The sequence below is a fragment of the Bombina bombina genome, chromosome 12 (genome assembly GCF_027579735.1).
Source record: "Bombina bombina isolate aBomBom1 chromosome 12, aBomBom1.pri, whole genome shotgun sequence".
In the NCBI taxonomy this organism is placed as follows: Eukaryota; Metazoa; Chordata; class Amphibia; order Anura; family Bombinatoridae; genus Bombina; species Bombina bombina.
This window is the reverse complement of record NC_069510.1, coordinates 47,270,561-47,292,905: the sequence shown is the minus strand read 5'-3', so window position 1 is coordinate 47,292,905 and position 22,345 is coordinate 47,270,561. Positions and strand designations below refer to the sequence as shown.

The window sequence follows — 22,345 nt, the reverse complement described above, 5'->3', positions numbered from 1 at the left end:
TTAATCCGATTGTCTCCATGCACTGAGCCACAGATGGCCGGGGAATGGAATGAAGAACTCGGCAAGTAGTTAAGAGTTTTAACTTTCTGACCTCCGTCAGAAATATTTTCATTTCTACCGAGTCTATTAGAGTCCCTAGGAAGGGAACCCTTGTGAGAGGGGAAAGAGAACTCTTTTTTTATGTTCACCCATGAGACCTCAGAAAGGCCAATACAATCTCCGTGTGAGACTTGGCTTTTTGGAAAAAGACGGCGCCTGAATTAAGATGTCGTTTAGGTAAGGCGCCACACCACATTCACTTTACCCTCCCGAGAGAGACCCTAGTGCTTAGAGCCGGCAAAGAGAATGACTGGGGGGTGGAGCTAGAGGGGGAGCTATATGGACAGCTCTGCTGTGTGCTCTCTTTGCCACTTCCTGTAGGGAAGGAGAATATCCCACAAGTAAAGGATGAATCCGTGGACTGGATACACCTTACAAGAGAAAGTGTTTTTTTTCTTTTTTTTCATAATATTTTATACATTTTTTAAACAGTATATAATATGTGTGGGTACAGTAAATGAGTAAGAGGGAAATTACAGCTAAACACAAACACCGCAGAAATGTAGAAATAGCCCTAGTCCTTAACGGTAAGAAAATTTAAAAATGGTCGGGTCACTAAGGGGTTAAACAATATACATTTTCAAGTAGACTGTCCCTTTAAGAAACAGTGTGTAGTGGTATTAATTTATTCAGCACTGCTTTATCCTTTTCTGCCTTTTTAGTCATCTATTTTATTTATTTGGATTAAAGAACAAAATTTATGCTTATCTGATAAATGTCTTTCTTTCCGGATATGGTGAGTCCACGGCATCATCAATTATTGTTGGGAATATCTCTCCTGGCTAGCAGGAGGAGGCAAAGAGCACCACAGCCAAAGCTGTTAAATACCACTCCCCTTACCCACAACCCCCAGTCATTTGACTAAAGGGAAGGAGAAAGGAAGTAATATAAGGTGCAGAGGTGCCTGAGGTTTATGAAAAAATAAACTGTCTGAAAATACAAGGCGGGCCGTGGACTCACCGTGTCAAGAAAGAAACAAATTTATCAGGTAAGCATAAATTTCATTTTCTTTCTAATGACACAGTGAGTCAACGGATCGTCATAACTACTATTGGGAATCAATACCCAAGCTAGAGGACACAGATGATAAGGGAGGGACATGACAGTTAACCTAAACAGAAGGCACCACTGCTTGAAGAACCTTTCTCCAGCCTCAGCTGAAGCAAAAGTATCAAATTTGTAAAATTTAGAAAAAGTGTGTAGAGATGACCAAGTGGCAGCCTTGCAAATCTAATATACAGAAGCACCATTTTTGAGAGCCCAAGTAGAAGAAACAGCCATCATGGAGTGAGCCGTGATTTTCTCAGGAGGCCGCTGACCAGCAGTCTCATATGCCAAGTGAATAATACTCCTCAACAAACAAGAAAGCGAAGTAGCCGTAGCTTTCTGACCCTTACGCTTCCCAGAAAAGATAACAAATAAAGAAGAAGACTGGCGAAAATCCTTAGTCGCCTGTAAATAATATTTCAAAGCACAAACTACATTCCTTATGAGAAGAAGGATTAGGACACAAAGAAGGAACAACAAATTCTTGATTAATATTCTTATCAGAAACAACCTTGGGAAGAAAACCAAGAGCAGTAAGAAGTACTACCTTATCAGAATGAAACATAAGAAAAGCAGACTCACATTGCAATGCAGAAAGCTCTGAAACTCTTCAAGCCGAAGAGATAGCAACCAAAAACAAAACCTTCGAGGTTAGCAACTTAATATCCAAAGAATGCATAGGCTCAAACGGAGCCTGTTGAAGAATTCTCAGAACTAAATTAAGACTACAAGGAGGAGTCACAAACTTAACCATAGGCCGGATTCTAACCAGAGGCTGACAAAAAGACAGAACATCTGGCACATACGGACGCTTGTGCAACAAAATAAACAACGCAGAAATTAGACCCTTTAGGGTACTAGCAGACAAACCTTTCTCCAGACCCTCCTGGAGAAAAGACAAAATTCTAGGAATCCTAACTCTACTCCAAGTGTAGCCCTTAGATTCACACCAATACAGATATTTACGCCATATCTTGTAATACATTTTTCTAGTCACAGGCTCACGCGCCTGAATCAATGACCGACTCAGAAAAACCATGCTTAGAAAGAATCAAGCGTTCAATCTCCAAGCAGTCAGCTTCAGAGAAACGAGATTTGGATGAAGGAAGGGCCCCTGAAGTAGAAGCTCCTTCCTCAACGGAAGACTCCAAGGTGGAAAAGATTACATCTCCGCCAGATCTGCAAACCAGATCCTGCGAGGCCACGCTGGTGCAATGAGAATTACCAACGCCCTCTCCTGACGGATCCGAGCAATAACTCGAGGAAGAAGGGCAAACGGAGGAAACACGTATGCCAGACTGAACTTCCAAGGAACTGCTAAAGCATCTATTAGAACAGCTTGAGGGTCCCTTGACCTCGACCCGTACTTCGGAAGCTTGGCATTGTGACGAGATGCCATAAGATCCAACTACGGTTGACCCCACCTGAGAATCAAACTGGAAAACACCTCCGGATGAAGCTCCCACTCCCCCGGATGAAAAAACTGTCTGCTCAGAAAATCTGCTTCCCAATTGTCCACCCATGGAATGTGGATCGCAAACAGACAACAATTGTGAGCCTCTGCCCACTGAAAAATCCTGGCTACCTCCTTCATTGCCAAGGAACTCCGAGTTCCTCCCTGATGATTGATGTAAGCCATGGACGTTATATTGTCCGACTGAAATCTGATAAACTGGGTTGAAGCCAAATGAGGCCAAGCTAGAAGAGCATTGAAGATTGCCCTCAGCTCTAAAACATTTATAGGAAGAGCCGATTCCTCCTGAGTCCACAGACCCTGAGCCTTCAGAGAACCCCAGACAGCTCTGAGATGAAACCGAGCAAACGGAATGATGTCCATGACCGAAACCATCAGACCAATAACCTCCATACACTGGCCCACTGACGGCCGAGGAGATGACTGAAGAGCCAGACATGAATTGAACATTTCTGACTTCCTTGCTTCTGTCAAAAAAATCTTCATTTCCAGAGAATCTATAATGGTTCCCAAGAATATCACCCTTGTGGCTGGAATCAAGGATTTTTTTCCTAAATTCACCTTCCAACCGTGGGAGCGCAGAAAAGACAACAACAACAACTCCGTGTGGGAGCTTGCTAGTTGAAAAGATGGCGCCTGAACTAGAATGTCATCCAGGTAAGGAGCTACTGCAACCCCTTCAATCTGAGAACTGCCAATAATGCACCCAGGACCTTTGAGAACACTCTGGGAGCTGGTGCAATACCAAAAGGAAGGGCCACAAACTGAAAATACTGAAATCTCAGAAATTTGTGGTGATCCTTGTGAATGGGAATATGTAGATATGCATCCTTCAGATCTACTGTAGACATGAACTGACCCTCTTGAACCAGAGGAATAATTGACCGAATAGTTTCCATCTTGAAGGATAGAACCTTGAGAAATTTGTTTACTAACTTGAGATCTAGGATGGGTCTGAAAGTTCCCTCTTTTTTGGGAACGATAAACAGGTTGGAATAAAACCCTAGACCCTGCTCCTGAACTAGAACAGGAACGATCACTCCCATGTCGGAAAGATCCTGAACACAATTTAAGAATGCCTCTTTTTTTATCTGGTTTACAGATAATCTTGACAGATGAAACCTGCCCCTGGGAGGAAAAGTTTTGAACTCCAGCTTGTATCCCTGGGAAACAATATCTACCACCCAGGGATCTGGAACATCCATTGCCCAGGCTTGAGCAAACAAAGACAGCCTGCCCCCCACATGATCCATTCCCGGATTGGGAGCAGACCCTTCATGCTGACTTTGAGTCAGCGGCAGGCTCCTTAGAATGCTTCCCCTTGCTCCAGGACTGATTGGACCTCCAAGAAGGCTTGGACTGATCCTGTTTAGAGGAGGATGAGGAAGACTTACCGGAGAAGGAACGAAAATTACTCTGACGACCCTTCTGTTTATTCCTACTATACTGGGGAAGAGAATGTCCCTTCCCACCAGAAATATCCGAGATAATTTCAGCCAATCCAGGACCAAACAAGGTCTTCCCCTTGTAAGGAATGGATAAAAGTTTAGATTTAGAGGATGCATCCGCAGACCAAGACTTTAACCATAAAGCCCTGTGAAACAAAATGGCAAATTAAGAAATTTTTGCTCCTAACTTGATAACCTGAAGGGAAGCGTCCGCAATAAAGGAATTAGCCAACTTCAAGGCCTGAATTCTATCAAGAATTTCTTCCAAAGGAGAATCCTGTTGAATAGAATCAGCCAACGCATCAAACCAGTATGCAGCTGCACTGGTAATCGTGGCAATACACACAGCAGGTTGCCATTGAAACCCCTGGTGAACATAAATCCTTTTAAGCAAAGCCTCCAACTTCTTATCCATATGATCCTTAAAAGAGCAACTATCCTCAATAGGAATAGTGGTCCTCTTAGCCAAAGTAGAAACAGCTCCCTCCACCTTAGGAACCGTCTGCCAGGATTCCTTAAAATAATCTGCAATAGGAAACATCTTCCTAAAAATAGGGGAAGGAGACAAATGAATTCCAGGCTTCTCCCATTCCCTAGAAATAATATCTGAAACCCTATCTGGAACAGGAAAAACTTCTGCAACAGAAGGAACATCAAAAAATGTATTAAGTTTGCTGGCCTTCTTGGGAGTAACTATGTCCGTTGAATCATAGTCATCCAAAGTCACTAAAACCTCCCTGAGCAACAAACGGAGGTGCTCCAGCTTAAATATGAAAGAAACAACCTCAGAATCAGCCAAAGGAGACACACTATCAGAGTCTGAAATTTCACCCTCAGACGCTACTGAAATATTTTCTTCCTCAGACCTGTGAGAAAAACATTAGATAAAACTGCAACAGAGTCAGAGGGGCAGAGCCGACCATGTCCTGAGATGGTCGCACTGTTCTGATGCTCCGTGCTTAACAAGGCACCCAGGGAATAAAACTCATAATTAAAGCTTGAAATTTGTGATAAGCTGCAGTGGAGGGGACAGGGCTAGGAGCGGTGGACAGCTGAAGAGAAGAAACAGAATGTAGGAAGAGTTAAAACAACTTAATCAGCACGAATAAAGCGCACCCCTGCCGCGCTGCTTGGGAAACCCCAAACAGCTTCCTCACATCTACAGAGCCCAGCAGCAACGCAGAGGCCCAGAACGGACAACGGAGGATCTAAAAACAACAGAGCGACAGTCCGGTGAGTGAATAAGGTCACACCTCACATAACTGCCCATAAACAGTTCCGGACAGCAAACGATAAAGCGCCCCTGCTACTTGGGCCAGGAAACCCCAACTACGTTGATTTTTGCTTGGACATACAGGGCCTGAAAACGGACTGCCTTAAATGACATAAAAGTAAATAACGGTCAGTGGGAGAGGAGTACAGTTAGTAAACCGGCATACTAAAGGCAAAAATATAAATAATAACATAAAAGAAAGCTGTATAGGGGATAAACCTCCGTCCTCAAACAGGGCCTAATTGATAGAGCAACTCCCATGATCAGGGGGTTTGATAACATATGCAGCATAGAAAGTTGAAGTATTTAGGGGAAGGGTAAAGTAAAATTGCTGCATGACATAAACTTTAAAGAAGCAGCTTCATCTTGTAGAGATCATACTTGCAGTGGACTACACCTATATATATATGAGGTGCCATTAATAAAAATACTTTTTCCTATTTCAATAAAGTAAATAACTTTTGAGAAGAAACAAAACCTTTAGGAACATTTTTATTAAACCACCTACAACAAGGATCCTCAGAAACAGAGACTGTTGATTGTTCAGTTTATATAAGAAACTAAAATCTCAAATCTCAGACAAATAGCAACCACTGAGAGTCTTTAGTTTCAATAGGAAGCGAAAGTGTATCCCTTTTAAGTCTAGCAAATAACCAGCAAATAATCTACATACAATGGCATCAAAGAGACTAAATAGAGCTGAGAAGAGTACTAAGATATCCAATACTCCAAGTACCAAGATGAACACATTTTTTAAAAAATTACAAACGACTCCCCCCGCAGAGGGAGAAGACTCACAACAATCACGAGATGATCACTCAGATACCCCTTCTCAGAATGGAGATTCTCCTGTCACTAGGGCTGATTTGAAAGAGCTTCCTACCAGGGCGGATCTTACTAATTTCTTTCAGCAAGTTAACCAGATACTAAAAGAGGGTCTCTCTGGGATCAAAAAAGAAGTGGCGGAGCTGGGTGGGAGAGTATCTTATATAGAAGAGCAAGATGAAGAAACCGCCTCTACCTTAGACCTACTTACGAGGAAAATTGACACACAAGAATCTCAGATCGAATTCCTCAACTCTAAACTAGAGGATTTGGACAATAGAGGGCAGAGGCAGAACATACGTATAAGGGGAATACCAGAGAAAATATCCTCAGATATGCTACAATTTTTTTTACAAAAAACCTTCAAACACCTGGTGGGGGATCCTGAAATGGAAGCTCATAGAGCTCTGAGACCGCCCCCAAGAGATGGTGAACCCCCCAGAGATGTGATCCTTCGTTTCCACAGATTAACAGATAAGGAGAGAATTATGACCTCTACGAGAAAGCAACAAGCCTTTCAAATTGATGGGAATAAGCTCCAATTTTACGCGGACCTTAGCCCAATCACACTTCAGAACCGGACAGAAGTGAGGTTCCTTACAATCCACCTGAAAGAACAAGGTTTGAGCTACAGATGGGGGTTCCCATTCAGCATTAAAGTCATGAAAGAAAACAGAATATACACATACAGGACCCCAGAAGATATGGAACAATTTTGTAGATCATTAGATATTCCTCCCCCTTCGCTCCCCTCACTGGACTCCTCCAAGAATACTACCCAAAGAAGAGATCCCACACAATCACAACCTCAAAGACATCACTGGATGAAGACACCTAAGAAGAGATCAAAGGAGACATCATCAGCACACACTGCTTCAAATGTCGAGCCTGAAAATGGCTGAAAGTACAGAATGAATATTTGAGAGGCTTTACGTCAGTAGTGGCCTGAACTTTTCTAAAAGACAGAGAAACAGCCCTCCTGGAGCAACCCACTTATAGGAGATACTTACTGTTCCAAAGTCTATAGGAACACAAATACTGCCTGTTCATGTTTAATAATGTTATTTTACTGTAGATGTTTTACAGTTTTCCACTGCAAATATATGTTACAATGTTTTGTAAAGTTTTGAAATCTAGGAGTGTCCCCTTATGGGTGCCATTCAACCTAATCGGTTTAATCATTTCCCCAACGACTCCCTCCTTTGGGACAGAGTCTAGTTATGGGATTTTTAATCCCTGGTTTAGTATTGTTGTTAAGTTAATTTTATTGTTTGTTTCAATGTTAACCGAATCTCTAAAGTTTCTCTTTATTTTCCAATACCTAAGGACCTATTGTTCAGCGATTAACATCGCCACAGACTTGACAGCTAGTAGCCCATTGTGGTATGAAGATGGACTCAACAGGGTAAGCGAGGGATACACTAACAGGAACCACTCCTTTAAGAACCTGGACGAGGGTAAGCACAAACATAACATCACGGAGTAATGGGTACTGCACACAGAGAAATATCATTATTATCACAAAATTGTAAGGAACTCAATTCCCCCACTAAGCGTTCAATAGCTCTTAATTGGTTCAAGAGAGAGGGGGTGAACATAGTATTTGTACAGGAGACACACTTTTTGAAAGATAGGGAACCCACCTTTAAATCCAAAGAATTCCCAACCCTTTTCCTTCATTCACACGGGAAAAAGACAAACGGAGTAGGAATATTATTTAACAGAAACACCCCCTTTCAACTGATTGACAAACACACAGACAAGGAGGACAGATACATCATTTGAACAGGAACATTGTTTAATAGCTTAGTCACTCTGGCTAATGTTTATTCTCCTAGTGTGGGCCAAGCACAATTCATTAAACGAGTAGGAGATAAAATCCTAGAAGTACAGAAGGGGACCCTGATATTGGGAGGGGACCTTAATGTCGCATTGCTACCTGCAGTAGATTGCTCCCAAGGTTATAGTTCCACTACAAAAGGTATTAGATACTCCATCAGTAACACCCTAAGACAACTTACATTGATAGACACATGGCGTTTCCTACATCCGACAACACGAAACTACTCTTTCTACTCCAACCCAGCAAGGTCTTATTCTAGAATTGGTTCGTAGAAAATAAAAGTATATCATTAATCAGAGACGCGAATATACAAGCAATAGCTTGGTCTGATCATGCATCAGTCTCCATAAGCTTAGACTGGCCCACTGCCCCAGTATTACCCTATTTGTGGAGACTTGATGAGACACGCCACCTAGACCCCATTACAACTACACAAACACTCAATAACATCACTGAATATTTCCAGACAAATTTAAACACCTCTAGTGGGATCCCATCGGTGTGGTTAGCACACAAAGCCTTCATGAGAGGACATTTTATGAAAGACAAAGCTAATCATAGACGCAAGATAAACACCTATTATACACAATTATTACAAAAACTCCAAACAGTGGAGACAGCGCACAAACATAACCCATTAGATGGGGAATCTCTATCAGCTCTAAACGACGCGAGGGACCTTCTAAGGGAGCACCTAAACAAAGAAGCTTGTAGAAGAGCGCTATACTTGAAAAAACTTTATTATCAGGGAGGGAATAAGGCGGGTACCTTGCTGGCTAGGGCACTAAAACGCAAATCTCTACATAATCACATTTTCAATCTGATAGACAAAGGAAGAGAAGAGGTTGTAGAATCTACATTAATTGCACAATCCTTTAAAGACTATTACAAAAACCTATACAACCTCCCAAAGCCTCCCACGACATCGCAGAATAGCGCATTAGATCAGTACCTTCAGGAATCTGACCTAACTCAAATACAGCCAAGTGATAGAGAAGTCTTAGAGAGCCAATTTACCTTAAAAGAAATCATAGAGGCTATAGATAGCTTACCATCAAATAAGAGCCCAGGACCAGATGGGTTCTCTAATAAATACTATAAACAATATAAAGATCAGTTAGCACCACATTTGTTAGCCCTTTTCAAACAAATTGATGAATCCGGACAGCTCCCTAAGGAGTTTTTTGAAGCCCATATTACAGTGATACCCAAACCAGGAAAATCCCCCAAGCATACAAGTAATTACAGGCCCATCTCGTTACTAAACACAGACCTAAAAATTTATACAAAGATCCTCGCAAACCGCTTAAATAAAGTTTTACCCCAAATTATCCACACAGACCAATCTGGATTTGTCCCGGGGAGGGAAGCAAGGGACAACACCATTAGGGTACTCCAACTAATAGAACATGCTAAAATAAATAACACAGAAATAGTTATAATTTCAACGGACGCTGAAAAGGCGTTTGATCGCCTAAATTGGAACTTTCTATTCGCCACACTAAGTAAAATAGGGTTGGGAGAAAAGATGATCCAAAGGATAAAATGCTTATACTACTCCCCCTCCGCGAAGGTACGAGTTAATAGCCTGGTCTCGGATTCATTTGAAATAAGCAATGGAACGAGACAGGTTTGCCCCCTTTCACCTATCCTGTTTATAATCAGTATGGAGGTGCTAGCACAGAGAGTCAGGAGTAACCCATTTATATCCGGGATTAAAATAGGCCCCTTAGATTTTAAGATATCTATGTATGCTGATGATGTCCTTTTTACTCTATCCTCCCCGGAATCCTCAATTGCCGCGGTAATTAAAGAGCTGAAGAGATTTGGAGAATTCTCCAACTTTTCAGTTAATGAACAGAAATCCAAAATGTTAAATATCTCCCTCTCAAAAATTAAGTTTAAATCCCTGCTAGAGCACTGTCCATTCAAGCATCAACCCAAAGCTATCAAATATTTGGGAATTTATCTAACCCCAAATCCCAGAGCCCTTTTACAATTGAACTTTAAAAACCTTATTAACACAATATCACAAGACCTACAAACCTGGAAAGACCGCCCATTTTCATGGTGGGGGAGATTGCAAATTTTTAAAATTAACATATTACCCAGATTACTTTATGCCATCCAAGGAGTACCCATAGCCCTACCACGTCACTTTTTAGAACAAGCCCAAAGGTCCCAAAATCAATTCGTATGGGGGAAAATAAAGCCCAGAATTAAAAAACTGACAATGTACAGAGCGGTTAGGGAGGGAGGGCTGGGGTTGCCAAACATTGAGACCTATTATCAAGCTACGTGCCTTCAAAGAATAATAGACTGGCATAGAAACAGAAACAGGAAGGCCTGGATCCCAATGGACTCTCACATTCTACACACACCACACCCCGGGGCATTATGTTGGATAGAAAAGCAGAATAGACCACCATGGCTAAAATGTTATTCCCTGCTTTCACATGTCTTCGATGCATGGGATAGTATAGTTAAAAAACACCCAGGCATTTCTACAACAAACTCCCCTATGCTCCCCATATCTCCAAATGCAGAAATGAAGGGAGGTATCAGATTTGACAAAACAAACTCAAGCATGTGGGAGATGGGTTTCACAGTCCCACTTAGCTCACTGGTTAGAGACGGGAAACTTAAACAAAGACAGGAATTAACAGACATTTTAGGCGGAGCCTTTACAAACTGGCTTAAATATAACCAAATACATCACTTTATTCAAACGCACCCACAGAAAATTCCCTGATTAGGAACCTAACCCCATTCGAATTGGCTTGTTCAGCGGACCTCCCTGCACACCACACCTTATCTTTGACCAAAAAACTTGCAATTAACGCCCAAAAAGGGGGACTACCCGACTATGTTGATTGCTGGCACAGAGACTTGGGCAAAAGACTAACAGATACAGAGTGGGATCATATTTTTCAGTGTGTTAGAAAGTCATCTTTCTCTACAAGGTATCTGGAAACCAACTTTAAGCTATAAACGAGAAGGTATCTCACCCCCTCTAGGCTTAAGAGTATTTTTCCCTCCTCCTCAGAACTTTGCTGGAGGGGGTGCGGGACGAGAGGAACCCTACTTCATATCTGGTGGGAGTGCCCCAGAATAAAACCCTTCTGGGAAATGATTCAGGAAAGTGTTAAAACCATAATGGGTCCAGGTAGCCACTTCACCTTAGAACCAGAAGTAGCACTATTGAATCTCCCCACAAAATGTAAGTGCAGATTGAGAAGCAGACTGATCCAGCTAACATTAAATACAGCTAGACTACTAATAGCTCGGAGATGGAAATCTCAAACATGCCCATCACTTAAAGAATGGTCAGTCCTTATGAAAGACACCCTGTTAATGGAGGAATATGGTTATTTTAAAACTAACAAACTAGCTTTCTTTCACGACCTAAAATTTATATGGGATGATATACAACACAAGATGCCCCTTAACATTAGGACGTGCTCACAAGATGCCCCTTAACATTAGGACGTGCTCACAAGATGCGAGTGTGACATGAGAAAGATAACACTTGACTTATGATAGACAGATGCGCCACATGAGCATTGACTTTCCCCTCGCCATTACTCTATCCTCGGGACCGAGAAGTAATCAGACTTGAGAATGACCCAATGACTAAGTATCAGACAGGAGGTAATTAAATAGGGACATGTAGTGCAGTGGGTTCTGGTGTTGTGATACTGTATTCACATGAATGAGATTCGGTAGGTTAAACAGTTCGGTTAAATGGTTTTGTTTGGTTTATTAGTCTTTTGATATCTTAATTTAAGTAGTGCATTTATTGTTTTATCAAGCTAGATGTACTGTATAAGTAATACAACTCTCTATATGATTTGTTTATTAATTGTACGTGCTAACTAATGTACTGTATTATATTTAAAACTTAATAAAGACATATAAATATAAAACTGCAACAGAGTCAGACATCCTTCTGCACTTACCCTGTACCACAGGAACATATAGCAGAGGAAATGTGGGTAGACAAATCCTGCAAAGAAAAACTAGCCTGAGATGAAACGCAGGGCACTGCATGTGAAGAGGATTGAGAATGGGATGAATGGGGAGAAAGCTGAGCTACAGCTTGAACAGGAGGCTCCTGAACAACAGTCTCCTTAGAAAATGAAGGGTCTGTATCAAAGAGTCTATCCCTGTACTGCATAGTCCTCTCTATACAAGAGGAACAGAAAGGAATAGGAGGCTCTACATTAGCATCTAGACATAGGTTACAAGTCACAGCTTGCAAGTCTTCCTGGTCCATATTACACACACCACAGATAAAAAGAAATAAATGTGGAAAACAATATAACGTTACTGTCACTTTAAAAAATGTAGCAAATACTTTAATGACCAAACAAATAAAAAAGATAATGAACCTCTACAAGCACTTCTGCAACTTAACAGCACCAACTGAGGTGCTAAATAACCCCCCTACCAGCCGGAGGATACGAGGAGCGCAACCACTGTGCAGCCAGAGAAACCGGACTTCACCTAGACGAAAACAGCAGCACCAGAACGGACACAAGAAGGACCACACAATGCCAGCTGCTGCACTAAAGACAAACCCACAGAGTGGAAGAGCACAAAAACTATGCGCCATATCAAGCTCCGCCCATCGTGGGCGTCACACAACCTCCCGGCCGGCATCACTATGCATAAAAGAGAAAACCGCCGCCGGGAGACCCTAACATACTGTGCAGCCAGAAAACACCACATAAAAAAACGGGGAAAACACCACATAAAAAAACATGACTTCAATTTATTTTAATATAGCACAAGGTCCTCAGCACTTTCAGTAATCAAAATCTTTTATTGTCACATAGGAAAAAGCAGCAATTTATTTTAATGTGCTTCCAGAATATTTCTGCCTTTAATGAATGCAAAAAAAAACAGGGAAATAAAATACTGGAAAGCCTGAAATAAAATCAGACCAAACATGCTGCTAAAATGAAGTTCCTAAGGAACTGTAAAGCCTCCCAGAGAACTCACACAGAGCCTAAACACAGTGCCCCACATAAATATAAAACTGCCAAAAGGTATACCTGCACACAAGCAGGATTAACCCCATAAGTGCCAATGAGAATTTCTGTTACCCCAGCAGAAAAAAACAAAGATAGCACTTACCTCCAGACTGCCAGGCAGCAAGGCAGTTTAACAGGCTTGCAAGGATTCCTTCCTAACAGGGACCTGAGAATAAAAGAAAAAAAACAAGTAAACCTATATAGTTTTTATCAAAGTAAGGGCAGCATCACATCTTGGGATGCACAGAGGGGATTATAACCCCCAAGTTCCCAAAAGCTTAAAAGCCACCACTGCTCTACTGAAGAGACTGACGTGGAAAACAGCTACACCCCCGAGAAAACAAAACAAACTTGTTCTGCTATAAAAAAATAAAAAATTCTTGATTTAAGAATCAGACACCTAACTTTACCACCTCCTTGCACTACAAGCAAAGAGAATGACTGGGGGATGTGGGTAAGGGGAGTGGTATTTAACAGCATTGGCTGTGGTGCTCTTTGCCAACTCCTGCAGGCCAGGAGTGATATTCCCAATAGTAATTATGACGAACCTTGGACTCACTGTGTAATTAGAAATAAATAACTGTCTTATATTAAAAAAAGGGTGGGGCCGTGGACTCACTCCGGAAAGAAAGAAATTTATCAGGTAAGCATAAATTTTGTTTTCTTTCCAAAGATATGGCGAGTCCACAGCATCATCAATTACTGTTAGGAAACAATACCCAAGCTAGAGGACACAGATGATTAGGGAGGGACAAGACAGGTTACCTAAACAGAAGGCACCACTGCTTGAAGAACCTTTCTCCCAAAAGAAGCCTCAGCTGAGGCAAAAGTATCAAAATGTAAAATTTGGTAAAAGTATGCAGAGAAGACCAAGTTGCAGCCTTGCAAATCTGTTCCACAGACGTTTTATTTTTAAAAGCCCAAGAAGAGGAGACAGCCCTCATGGAATTAGCCGTAATTCTCTCAGGAGGCTGCTGACCAGCAGTCTCATAAGCAAAACAAATTATACTTCTCAATCAGAGAGAAAGAGAAGTAGCAGTAGCTTTCTGACCCTTACGTTTTTCCAGAGAAACAAACAAATAGAGTAGAAGACTGGCGAAAGTCCTTAGTCGCCTGCAGATAGAATTTAAGAGCACGCACAACATCCAGATTGTGCAACAAATGTTCCTGATGAGAAGAAGGATTAGGACAAAGAGAAGGAACAACAACTTCCTGATTAATATTGCTATCCGAAACAACTTTAGAAAGGAAACCTAACCTAGTACGAAGAACTGCCTTATCAGCGTGAAAAAAAATATAAGGTGAATCAAACTGCAAAGCTGAGAGTTCCAAGACTCTCCGAGCAGAAGAGATAGCCAAAAGAAACAAAACTTTCCAAGATAACAGCTTAATAACTATGGAATGCATAGGCTCAAACGGAGCATGCTGCAAAACTCTAAGAACAAGGTTAAGGCTCCAAAGAGGAGCAACGGACTTAAACAAAAGCCTGATTCTGCCCAAGGCCTGACAAAAGGATTGTACATCTGGCACATCTGCCAGACGCTTATGTAGTAAGATAGATAAGGCAGACCATTCTGGAGAAAAGACAAAATCCTAGGAATCCTGACCCTACTCCAAAAGTAGCCCTTGGATTCACACCAATAAAGATATTTACGCCATATCTTATGGTAAATCTTTCTAGTGACAGGCTTGTGAACCTGAATCATGGTCTCAATGACCGGCTCAGAAAGATCCACGCTTTGACAGAACTAAACGTTTAATCTCCAAGCACTCAGCTTCAGAGAAACGAGATTTGGATGAAGGAAAGGCCCCTGAAGTAGAAGCTCCTTCCTCAGAGGCAGCCTCCAAGGTGGGAGAGACGACATCTCCACTAGATCCGCATACCAGATCCTGCGAGGCCACGCCGGGGCAATTAGAATCCTTGATGCTCTCTTCTGCTTGATACGAGCAATGACTCGTGGAAGTAGAGCAAATGGAGGAAACTGGTATACCAGCCTGAAGTCCCAAGAGACCGCCAGAGCATCTATCAGATCGGCCTGAGGGTCCCTCGACCTTGAACCGCACCTTGGAAGTTTGGCATTCTGCTGAGACGCCTTCAGATCCAGCTCCGGCACCCCGCATTTGAGGGTTAAGCTTAAGAACACCTCTGGATGGAGTTCCCACTCTCCGGGATGAAAGGTCTGTCTGCTCAGGAAATCTTCCCAGTTGTCCACTCCCGGGAATGTGAATGGCAGATAGTCAGCAATTGTGGGCTTCTGCCCACTGAATAATCCAAGCCACCTCTTTCATGGCTAAGGAACTCCAAGTTCCCCCCTGGTGATTAATGTAAGCCACTGAGGTGATGTTGTCTGACTGGAACCTGATAAACCGGGCTAAGGACAATTGAGGCCAAGCCATCAGAGCATTGAAGATCGCCTTCAACTCCAAGATGTTTATGGGGAGAGCTGATTCCTTCGGAGTCCAGAGTCCCTGTGCCTTTAATAAGTCCCAGACTGCTCCCCAGCAAGCTGGCATCCGTGATGACAATCACCCAGGAAGGTCTCCAGAAGCATGTTCCCCGAGAGAGATTTTCCTGAGAACACCACCACGGGAGAGAGTCTCTTGTTGACTGATCTAGATCTATTCTCTGAGACAGATCCGCATGATCCCCGTTCCATTGTCTGAGCATGCATAACTGCAGAGCTCTCAAATGGAATTGAGCAAAAGGAATGATATCCATGCAAGCGACCATCAGACGAATTACCTCCATACATTGAGCCACTGATGGCCGAACAGAAGACAGTAGATTGACCTCCGTCAGAAATATTTTCATCAATAGGGAGTCTATTATTGTCCCTTGTAGCTGGAACAATGGAACTATTTTCTAGATTCACTTTCCAACCATGGGAACGTAGAAAAGACAACAAGATCGCTGTGTGAGATTTTGCTTGTTGAAAAGATGGCTCCTGAACCAATATGTCGTCCAGATAGGGCGCAACAGCAATACCCTGAGACCTAACAACTGCTAAGAGAGCCTCCAGAACCTTTGAAAAAATTCTGGGAGCTGTAGCAAGGCCAAACAGAGGAGCCACAAACTGCTTGTCCAGAAAAGCAAATCTCAGATATTTGTGATTATCCTTGTGAATGGGAACATGAAGGTATGCATCCTTCAGATCTATGGTCATCATGAACTGACCCTCTTGTACTAAAGCAAGAATGGAACATATTGTCCCATCTTAAAGGACAGTATTCTGAAAAATTTGTTTAGACACTTTAGGTCTTGAATCGGTCTGAAAGTGTCTTCCTTTTTGGGAACAACAAACAGATTGGAATAGAAACCCAGATCTTGTTCCTGAGCTGGAACAGGTACTATCATTCACAGGGAGGACAGATCCTGTACACATTTCAAGAACGCCTCTCTTTTTGTCTGGTCTACAGATAACCTTCAGAGGTGGAACCTGCCCCTGAGAGGAAAAGTCTTGAATTCTAATTTGTAACCCTGGGATACTATGTCCACGGCCTGAGGATCTGGGACATCTCGTATCCAAGCTTTAGAGAACTGAGAAAGTCTGCCCCCCACGTGATCCGATTCCGGATCAGGGGCAAACCCTTTATGCTGATTTAGAGTCAGCTGTGGGCTTCTTCGATTGCTTACCCTTGTTCAAAGACTGACCGGGTTTCCAAGAAGGCTTGGACTGATCCTGCTTGGCAGCAGCAGGGGAAGACTTACTTCTGAAGTTATGAAAGGACCAAAAATTACTCTGACGACCTTTCGTTCAATTCTTCCTATCTTGAGGCAGAAAAGACCCTTTTCCACCCGAAATGTCAGAAATAATTTCCGTTAGACCTGGACCAAACAATGTCTTACCCTTGTAAGGAAGAGCCAAAAGCTTGACCTTAGAGGAGACATCCGTTGACCAAAATTTCAGCCACAAGGCTCTATGGCCTAGTACGGCAAACCAGAAGACTTGGCTCCCAGCATAATCACCTGCAAGATAGCATCCAAAATAAAGGAATTAGCCAACTTAGGAGCTTTAATCCTGTCTTGAATCTCATCTAAAGGAGTTTCTACCTGAAGAGAATCAGACAATGCATCAAACCAGTAACATGCAGCACTAGTCACAGTGGCAATACACACTGGAGGTTGCCATAAAAGACCTAGATAAACATAAATTCTCTTTAAATAAACTTCCATCTTTTTGTCCATAGGATCTTTAAAAGAGCAAGTATCCTCAATAGGAATAGTAGTTCTCTTGGCTAGAGTAGAAATAGCCCCTTCAACTTTAGGAACAGTGTACCATGGTTCCGTAAAAGAGTCAGCGACTGGAAACATTTTCTTAAAAATAGGAGGCAGGGAAAAGGATACCCCGGCTTGTCCCACTCCTGAGTAATAATATCCATAGACCGGTCTGGAACTGGAGAATCCTCCTTAGAAGAAGGAACCTCAAAGTAATTATTAAGTTTACTAGATTTCTTAGGATGGGCAATGACAGGAGTGTCTGAGTCATCCAAAGTAGCCAAAACCTCCTTTAACAAAATACGAAGGTGTTCAAGCTTAAATTTGAAAGAACTTCCTTCAGTTTCAGACAAAGGAAATACAGAGTCCGAATCTGAGATTTCACCCTCAGAAAGCTCTGACATACCTTCCTCATCAGACTTATGACAAAGAGCCATTTGAGAAACATTACTGGAATCAGAAACCTTGCCATCTCATCCCCAAGTTTTCTCTTACATTTTTCTTTTAACATAGGAAAAGCAGCTAACACCACCGATACCCCTTAGGATACTTGAGCAGCTATTTCTGCTTTCAAATATACTCCACTAGGAGTTATAGAAGAACTGCAGGGCACTTCATGTGATGCTGTTGCGGCTTGGGACGTTACAGGAGAAGGCTGTGGTATTATCTGAACAGCATCATCCTGAGAGACATTAGGCTCAGCAAGCAAAACATTTTCTTTACACTCTAAGGTCTTTTTAACACATGAGGAACAGAATTGCATAGGGGAAGCAATAGGGGAAGCAATCTGAGCCTCTAAACACAAAAAAGACAGGCATTTAATTGATCCTGATCTGTATCAGACATGATCACAGTAAATTATTCAATGCTGAATAAAATCAATTTTTTTTTATCAGTGACACATTTCAGTTAGGGTAACTTGTATCTCACAGAAAAAAGGTGAACAATGTTATCTTAGCGATATGCGCTCCTAAACCTCAGGGACCCCACACCTCAGTCTTAGCTGTCACCAACTCCGGAGAGTTACTCAGATTGATCCTCTCTCTCGCCGCCAGCACCACTATGAGACCAAAGCCAAAGGAAGTGTATCACTCCCCACACGTGATCGGCTCAAAAATAACTGCGCCACAGAGAGGCGCGAAACCAGAGACAAAATTACTTTCTAGTTCCGCTTTACAACGTAATGCAATGCCTTCTTAGCTAAAGCGCTAACTAGTTTAAGAATACACATCGTAAGCAGACATGTTATAACAGTCTAACAGACACAGGACCGCAATCCTCCACCAAAAAAAAAAGACCCCTTTTTCCTATTCATAGAAACTGAAAAGAGCCTAACATATTTTAACCCTTTAATTCCTGAAAGGATATACCGTCTCAGTCACAATGCCCTGCTCCATGCCCCACTCATCCTTACTTAAGGGATTACCTTGTCCCTTAAAAGTTATATGCAGAGAATACAGTAAGTGCATAATCTCCCCATCTGGAAGACAAAAGGCACTTACCTGCCAATCCGCTGTCCGGAAACCCAGTAAGGCCCACCTTACAAGTTCCTAACTGCTTGAAAGCCACCACTACCCTTACTCAAGAGATTAACGTGGAATACGGCTAAATCCAAAAACTTGCTTGTAGAATTCATTTTATCAGACGCCAAAATCTTCACCTCCTCCATGCACGAAGGCAAAGAGAATGACTGAGGTTTGTGGGAAGGGGAGTGATACTTAGCAGCTTGGCTGTGGTGCTCTTTGCCTCCTCCTGCTGGTCAGGAGTGATATTCCCAACAGTAATTGATGATGCTGTGGACTCACCATATCTTAGGAAAGAAATTACATTTTAATTAATATACTATACATATTGTTGTGCTATTTTGCATTTCCTCTTTAGCGATATCTTTTGTGGCTCAGTATGTTTATCTAAATTTAAGATATTGCACAATGCTGCTATCTGGATAAACAACAAACATAAAAAGTACTTCTCAGCTTTTCTAAAATTAAAGGGAGATTTTAATGCAATAAGAAAACGCTCTAACTTGAATGTTTAATTATGACATTGATATTCCTTGGTATCTATTTGTTCAACCTATGCTAAGGGATTAAATGCATAGTTAAACTCCTGCTCAGTAGCTGCAGCGGCAATCAGGAGAAGAATACGCATGTAACCACTGATCACCAGCTGCTCAGATATGGCTTGACAGTCTGTCTGAGGTGTACAATTTAGGTCAAACACATCATTACCAAGGAACTTTTGTGTAATAATAAAATGCTTGAATAAGAGCTTTTTAGTATTCCATTAAATGGCCTTCTAAAGGGATAGTCAAGTCCGAATTAAACTTTTGTGATTCAAATAGCACATGTAATTTTAAACAACTTTACAATTTACTTTTATCACCAATTTTGCTTTGTTCTCTTGGTATTCTTAGTTGAAAGCTAAACCTAGGAGGATCATATGCTAATTTCTTAGACCTTGAAGGCCGCCACTAATCTGAATTCATTTTGACTGTGTCATATAGATAATACTGAGCTCACACACGTGAAGTTACCTAGGAGTCCGCACTGATTGGGTAAAATGCAAGTCTGTCAAAAGAACTGAAATAAGGGGGCAGTCTGCGGAGGCTTAGACACAAGGCAATCACAGAGGTAAAAAGTGCATTAATATAACAATGTTGGTTGTACAAAACTGGGGAATAGGTAATAAAGGGATTATCTATCTTTTTAAACAACAAAAAATCTGGGTTGATTGTCCCTTTAAGTGACTGATAATTCCTTAGGAATGTCTGTCATCACTTCTGAGCTGGGTGAAACCTAGAAAAGACTTGACATACACATAAATACAAAAGCACCACTTATCTCTGCCTACGTTGCTAATAATTAGGACGTCAATAAACAAATAATTTCTGCTGTGATTTGCCCAAATACATTACTCAAAGGGATATAAAACAGTGCTCCTTTAGTAATAAAAACATGTTTAAATCAAAGTAAGCATAAAAAGAAACATATTGTGTTCAAAACAGCATACTTGTTTTCTTGCAAAATAAGCACTTAGAAATTCTCTGACATGCTGACAATTTAAGTTGGATTCTACATCTTCTGAGCATGGGCAAAAAACTCTCTCTCTAGCATTCACTGATCAGTAAGCCTAAGTTTGTGATGCTCTGAAGACCACCAAGATACATATGTCTTCCTATAGAGACTACAGCCCCCTTGTGGGGCTGTGACAGGAATTATTGGAGCCTGCACAAATGAAGATAAAAAAAAAAGAAACAATAAAAAGGTTAAATAAATTTAAAATAATACATATTAAAATTATATATATTTTTTGTGTATAGCACACAGCTTAGTGCTTTTTTTATTACAACAATGAAACAGACTGTTTTACATCCCTTTTTTAAAAAAAAAAAAAAAGGACTATAGACATAAAAACGAGATTGGGTGTGTTTTATAATCAAACTTTATCGATTTGTCTTAAAAACTAGAGTCAGTACACTTAAATGCACATTTATTTATTTCAATAAATCAGCATTGCAGCTGTCTGGCACCATTAGGGGCCTATCCCTCTTTAAGGGTTATGATTTACGCAGAGATACTTATATAAAAAGTACCGGTATTGGGGTTGGGTGGAGAGATTAGTTTCTAAATCTTCGCTCAGTACATGTCCCAGCATGCTTAGTGCAGTGTAATGCTATGACACTTGTTTGTATGACTCTTGCGCAAGAGCTGGCATGTTTTCAGAGCTATATTTAGGTCACTAACAGCTACTTATGTATTGCCATTGTGTAGAATGATTAATACCGTATTATTAAAGATATTAGATTAAAACTTACCAAAGCTCACTGCCAGTCCTGTCACTATTAAATGATGCCCAAAAAACTTCTGTGTTGTTCCATGTTTCCCGTGTAGATCCCACATTAACACAGTCTTGTCCCGGGAAGCACTGAAAAAATGGTTTGATCCAAAGACACCGGCGACCTACAAAAAACATATAAATTCAATCTAGATACCAGACTGAAATGTCTGCTAATGATTAAATGACATTCTTAAATTTAGGCACATTTAAAAAAAAAAAAAAAAAAAATGTATGAAAAGCTGGCTATAATTTGTGGTAAATTTGCCCTCCCTGCAGGTGATCCCTGCAAGAATCGAACCTGTCTGCCTGCAATCACCACGTGTTATGTTTCATCGCAGGGGCAAAATTTATCATTGCACAAGAGGGTTCTTGTGCAATACCACCCCCTGCTCCAGCACAATCTATTGCTCTAGAGTAGGGTATATTAATCACCCCGAACAAGTAAGTGTCGGGGTGATTGATCTCACCACTTCTGAGGTGGCAACGAGAGAAAAAAAGAAGCCGTTTCCGCTTCTTAAATATGTGGCAGCAGCTCTACATAGCTGTAAAAGTGGCAAACACAGCTTAAAAGGATATGAAACCCAAATATTTTCTTTTGTGATTCAGACGGAACAGACCATTTTAAAAAAAATTCCAATTTACTTCTATTATCAAATGTGCTTCATTCCTATTGTATTATTTGTTGAAGAGATACCTAGGTAGGCATCTGGAGCACTATATGACAGGAAATGATTTTATGTAAATTGCTCTTAGGTCTGCCTAAGAGTAAAAGGGGAAACCAGACGTGGACTCCATGCACACATGCCCTAGAGATATGCAACTGCACCTCACTGATGAGGCCCAAGAGAGGCCAAAACGTACGTCTGGGGTTTGTTGTTTGTCTTGTTCAGAGAAGAATTGCCTGAAATTTCGGTGCTGGACTGTCATTGGGCAGGATCAGACGGATATGCTACAGGATATTTTTAGAAAGGTGTTTAAAATTGAATGCTCTATCTGAATCGTGAAAGGTTTATTAAAGGTTTCAGATAAATTAAATAAATAGGTGTGCCTATATGCTTTCTGCAAGCTAAGGCCTAGATTTAGAGTTTGGCGGTAGCCGTGAAAACCAGCGTTAGAGGCTCCTAACGCTGGTTTTAGGCTACCGCCGGTATTTGGAGTCAGTCAGGAAAGGGTCCAACGCTCACTTTTCAGCCGCGACTTTTCCATACCGCAGATCCTCCTACGCCATTTGCGTATCCTATCTT

At 41.4% G+C, this 22,345-nt stretch overlaps 1 protein-coding gene across 1 annotated transcript in view; it reads right to left on the bottom strand.

The window, feature by feature from the left end:
* The window catches only part of WDR31 (WD repeat domain 31), a 144,657-nt gene that overhangs the window by 96,477 nt on the left and 25,835 nt on the right, over positions 1-22,345 (bottom strand). Inside the window, exon 4 of the mRNA XM_053695335.1 lies at positions 21,079-21,223. Within this exon, the coding sequence (XP_053551310.1) occupies positions 21,079-21,223 (145 nt within the window). The remainder of the gene's footprint in view (positions 1-21,078; positions 21,224-22,345) is intronic.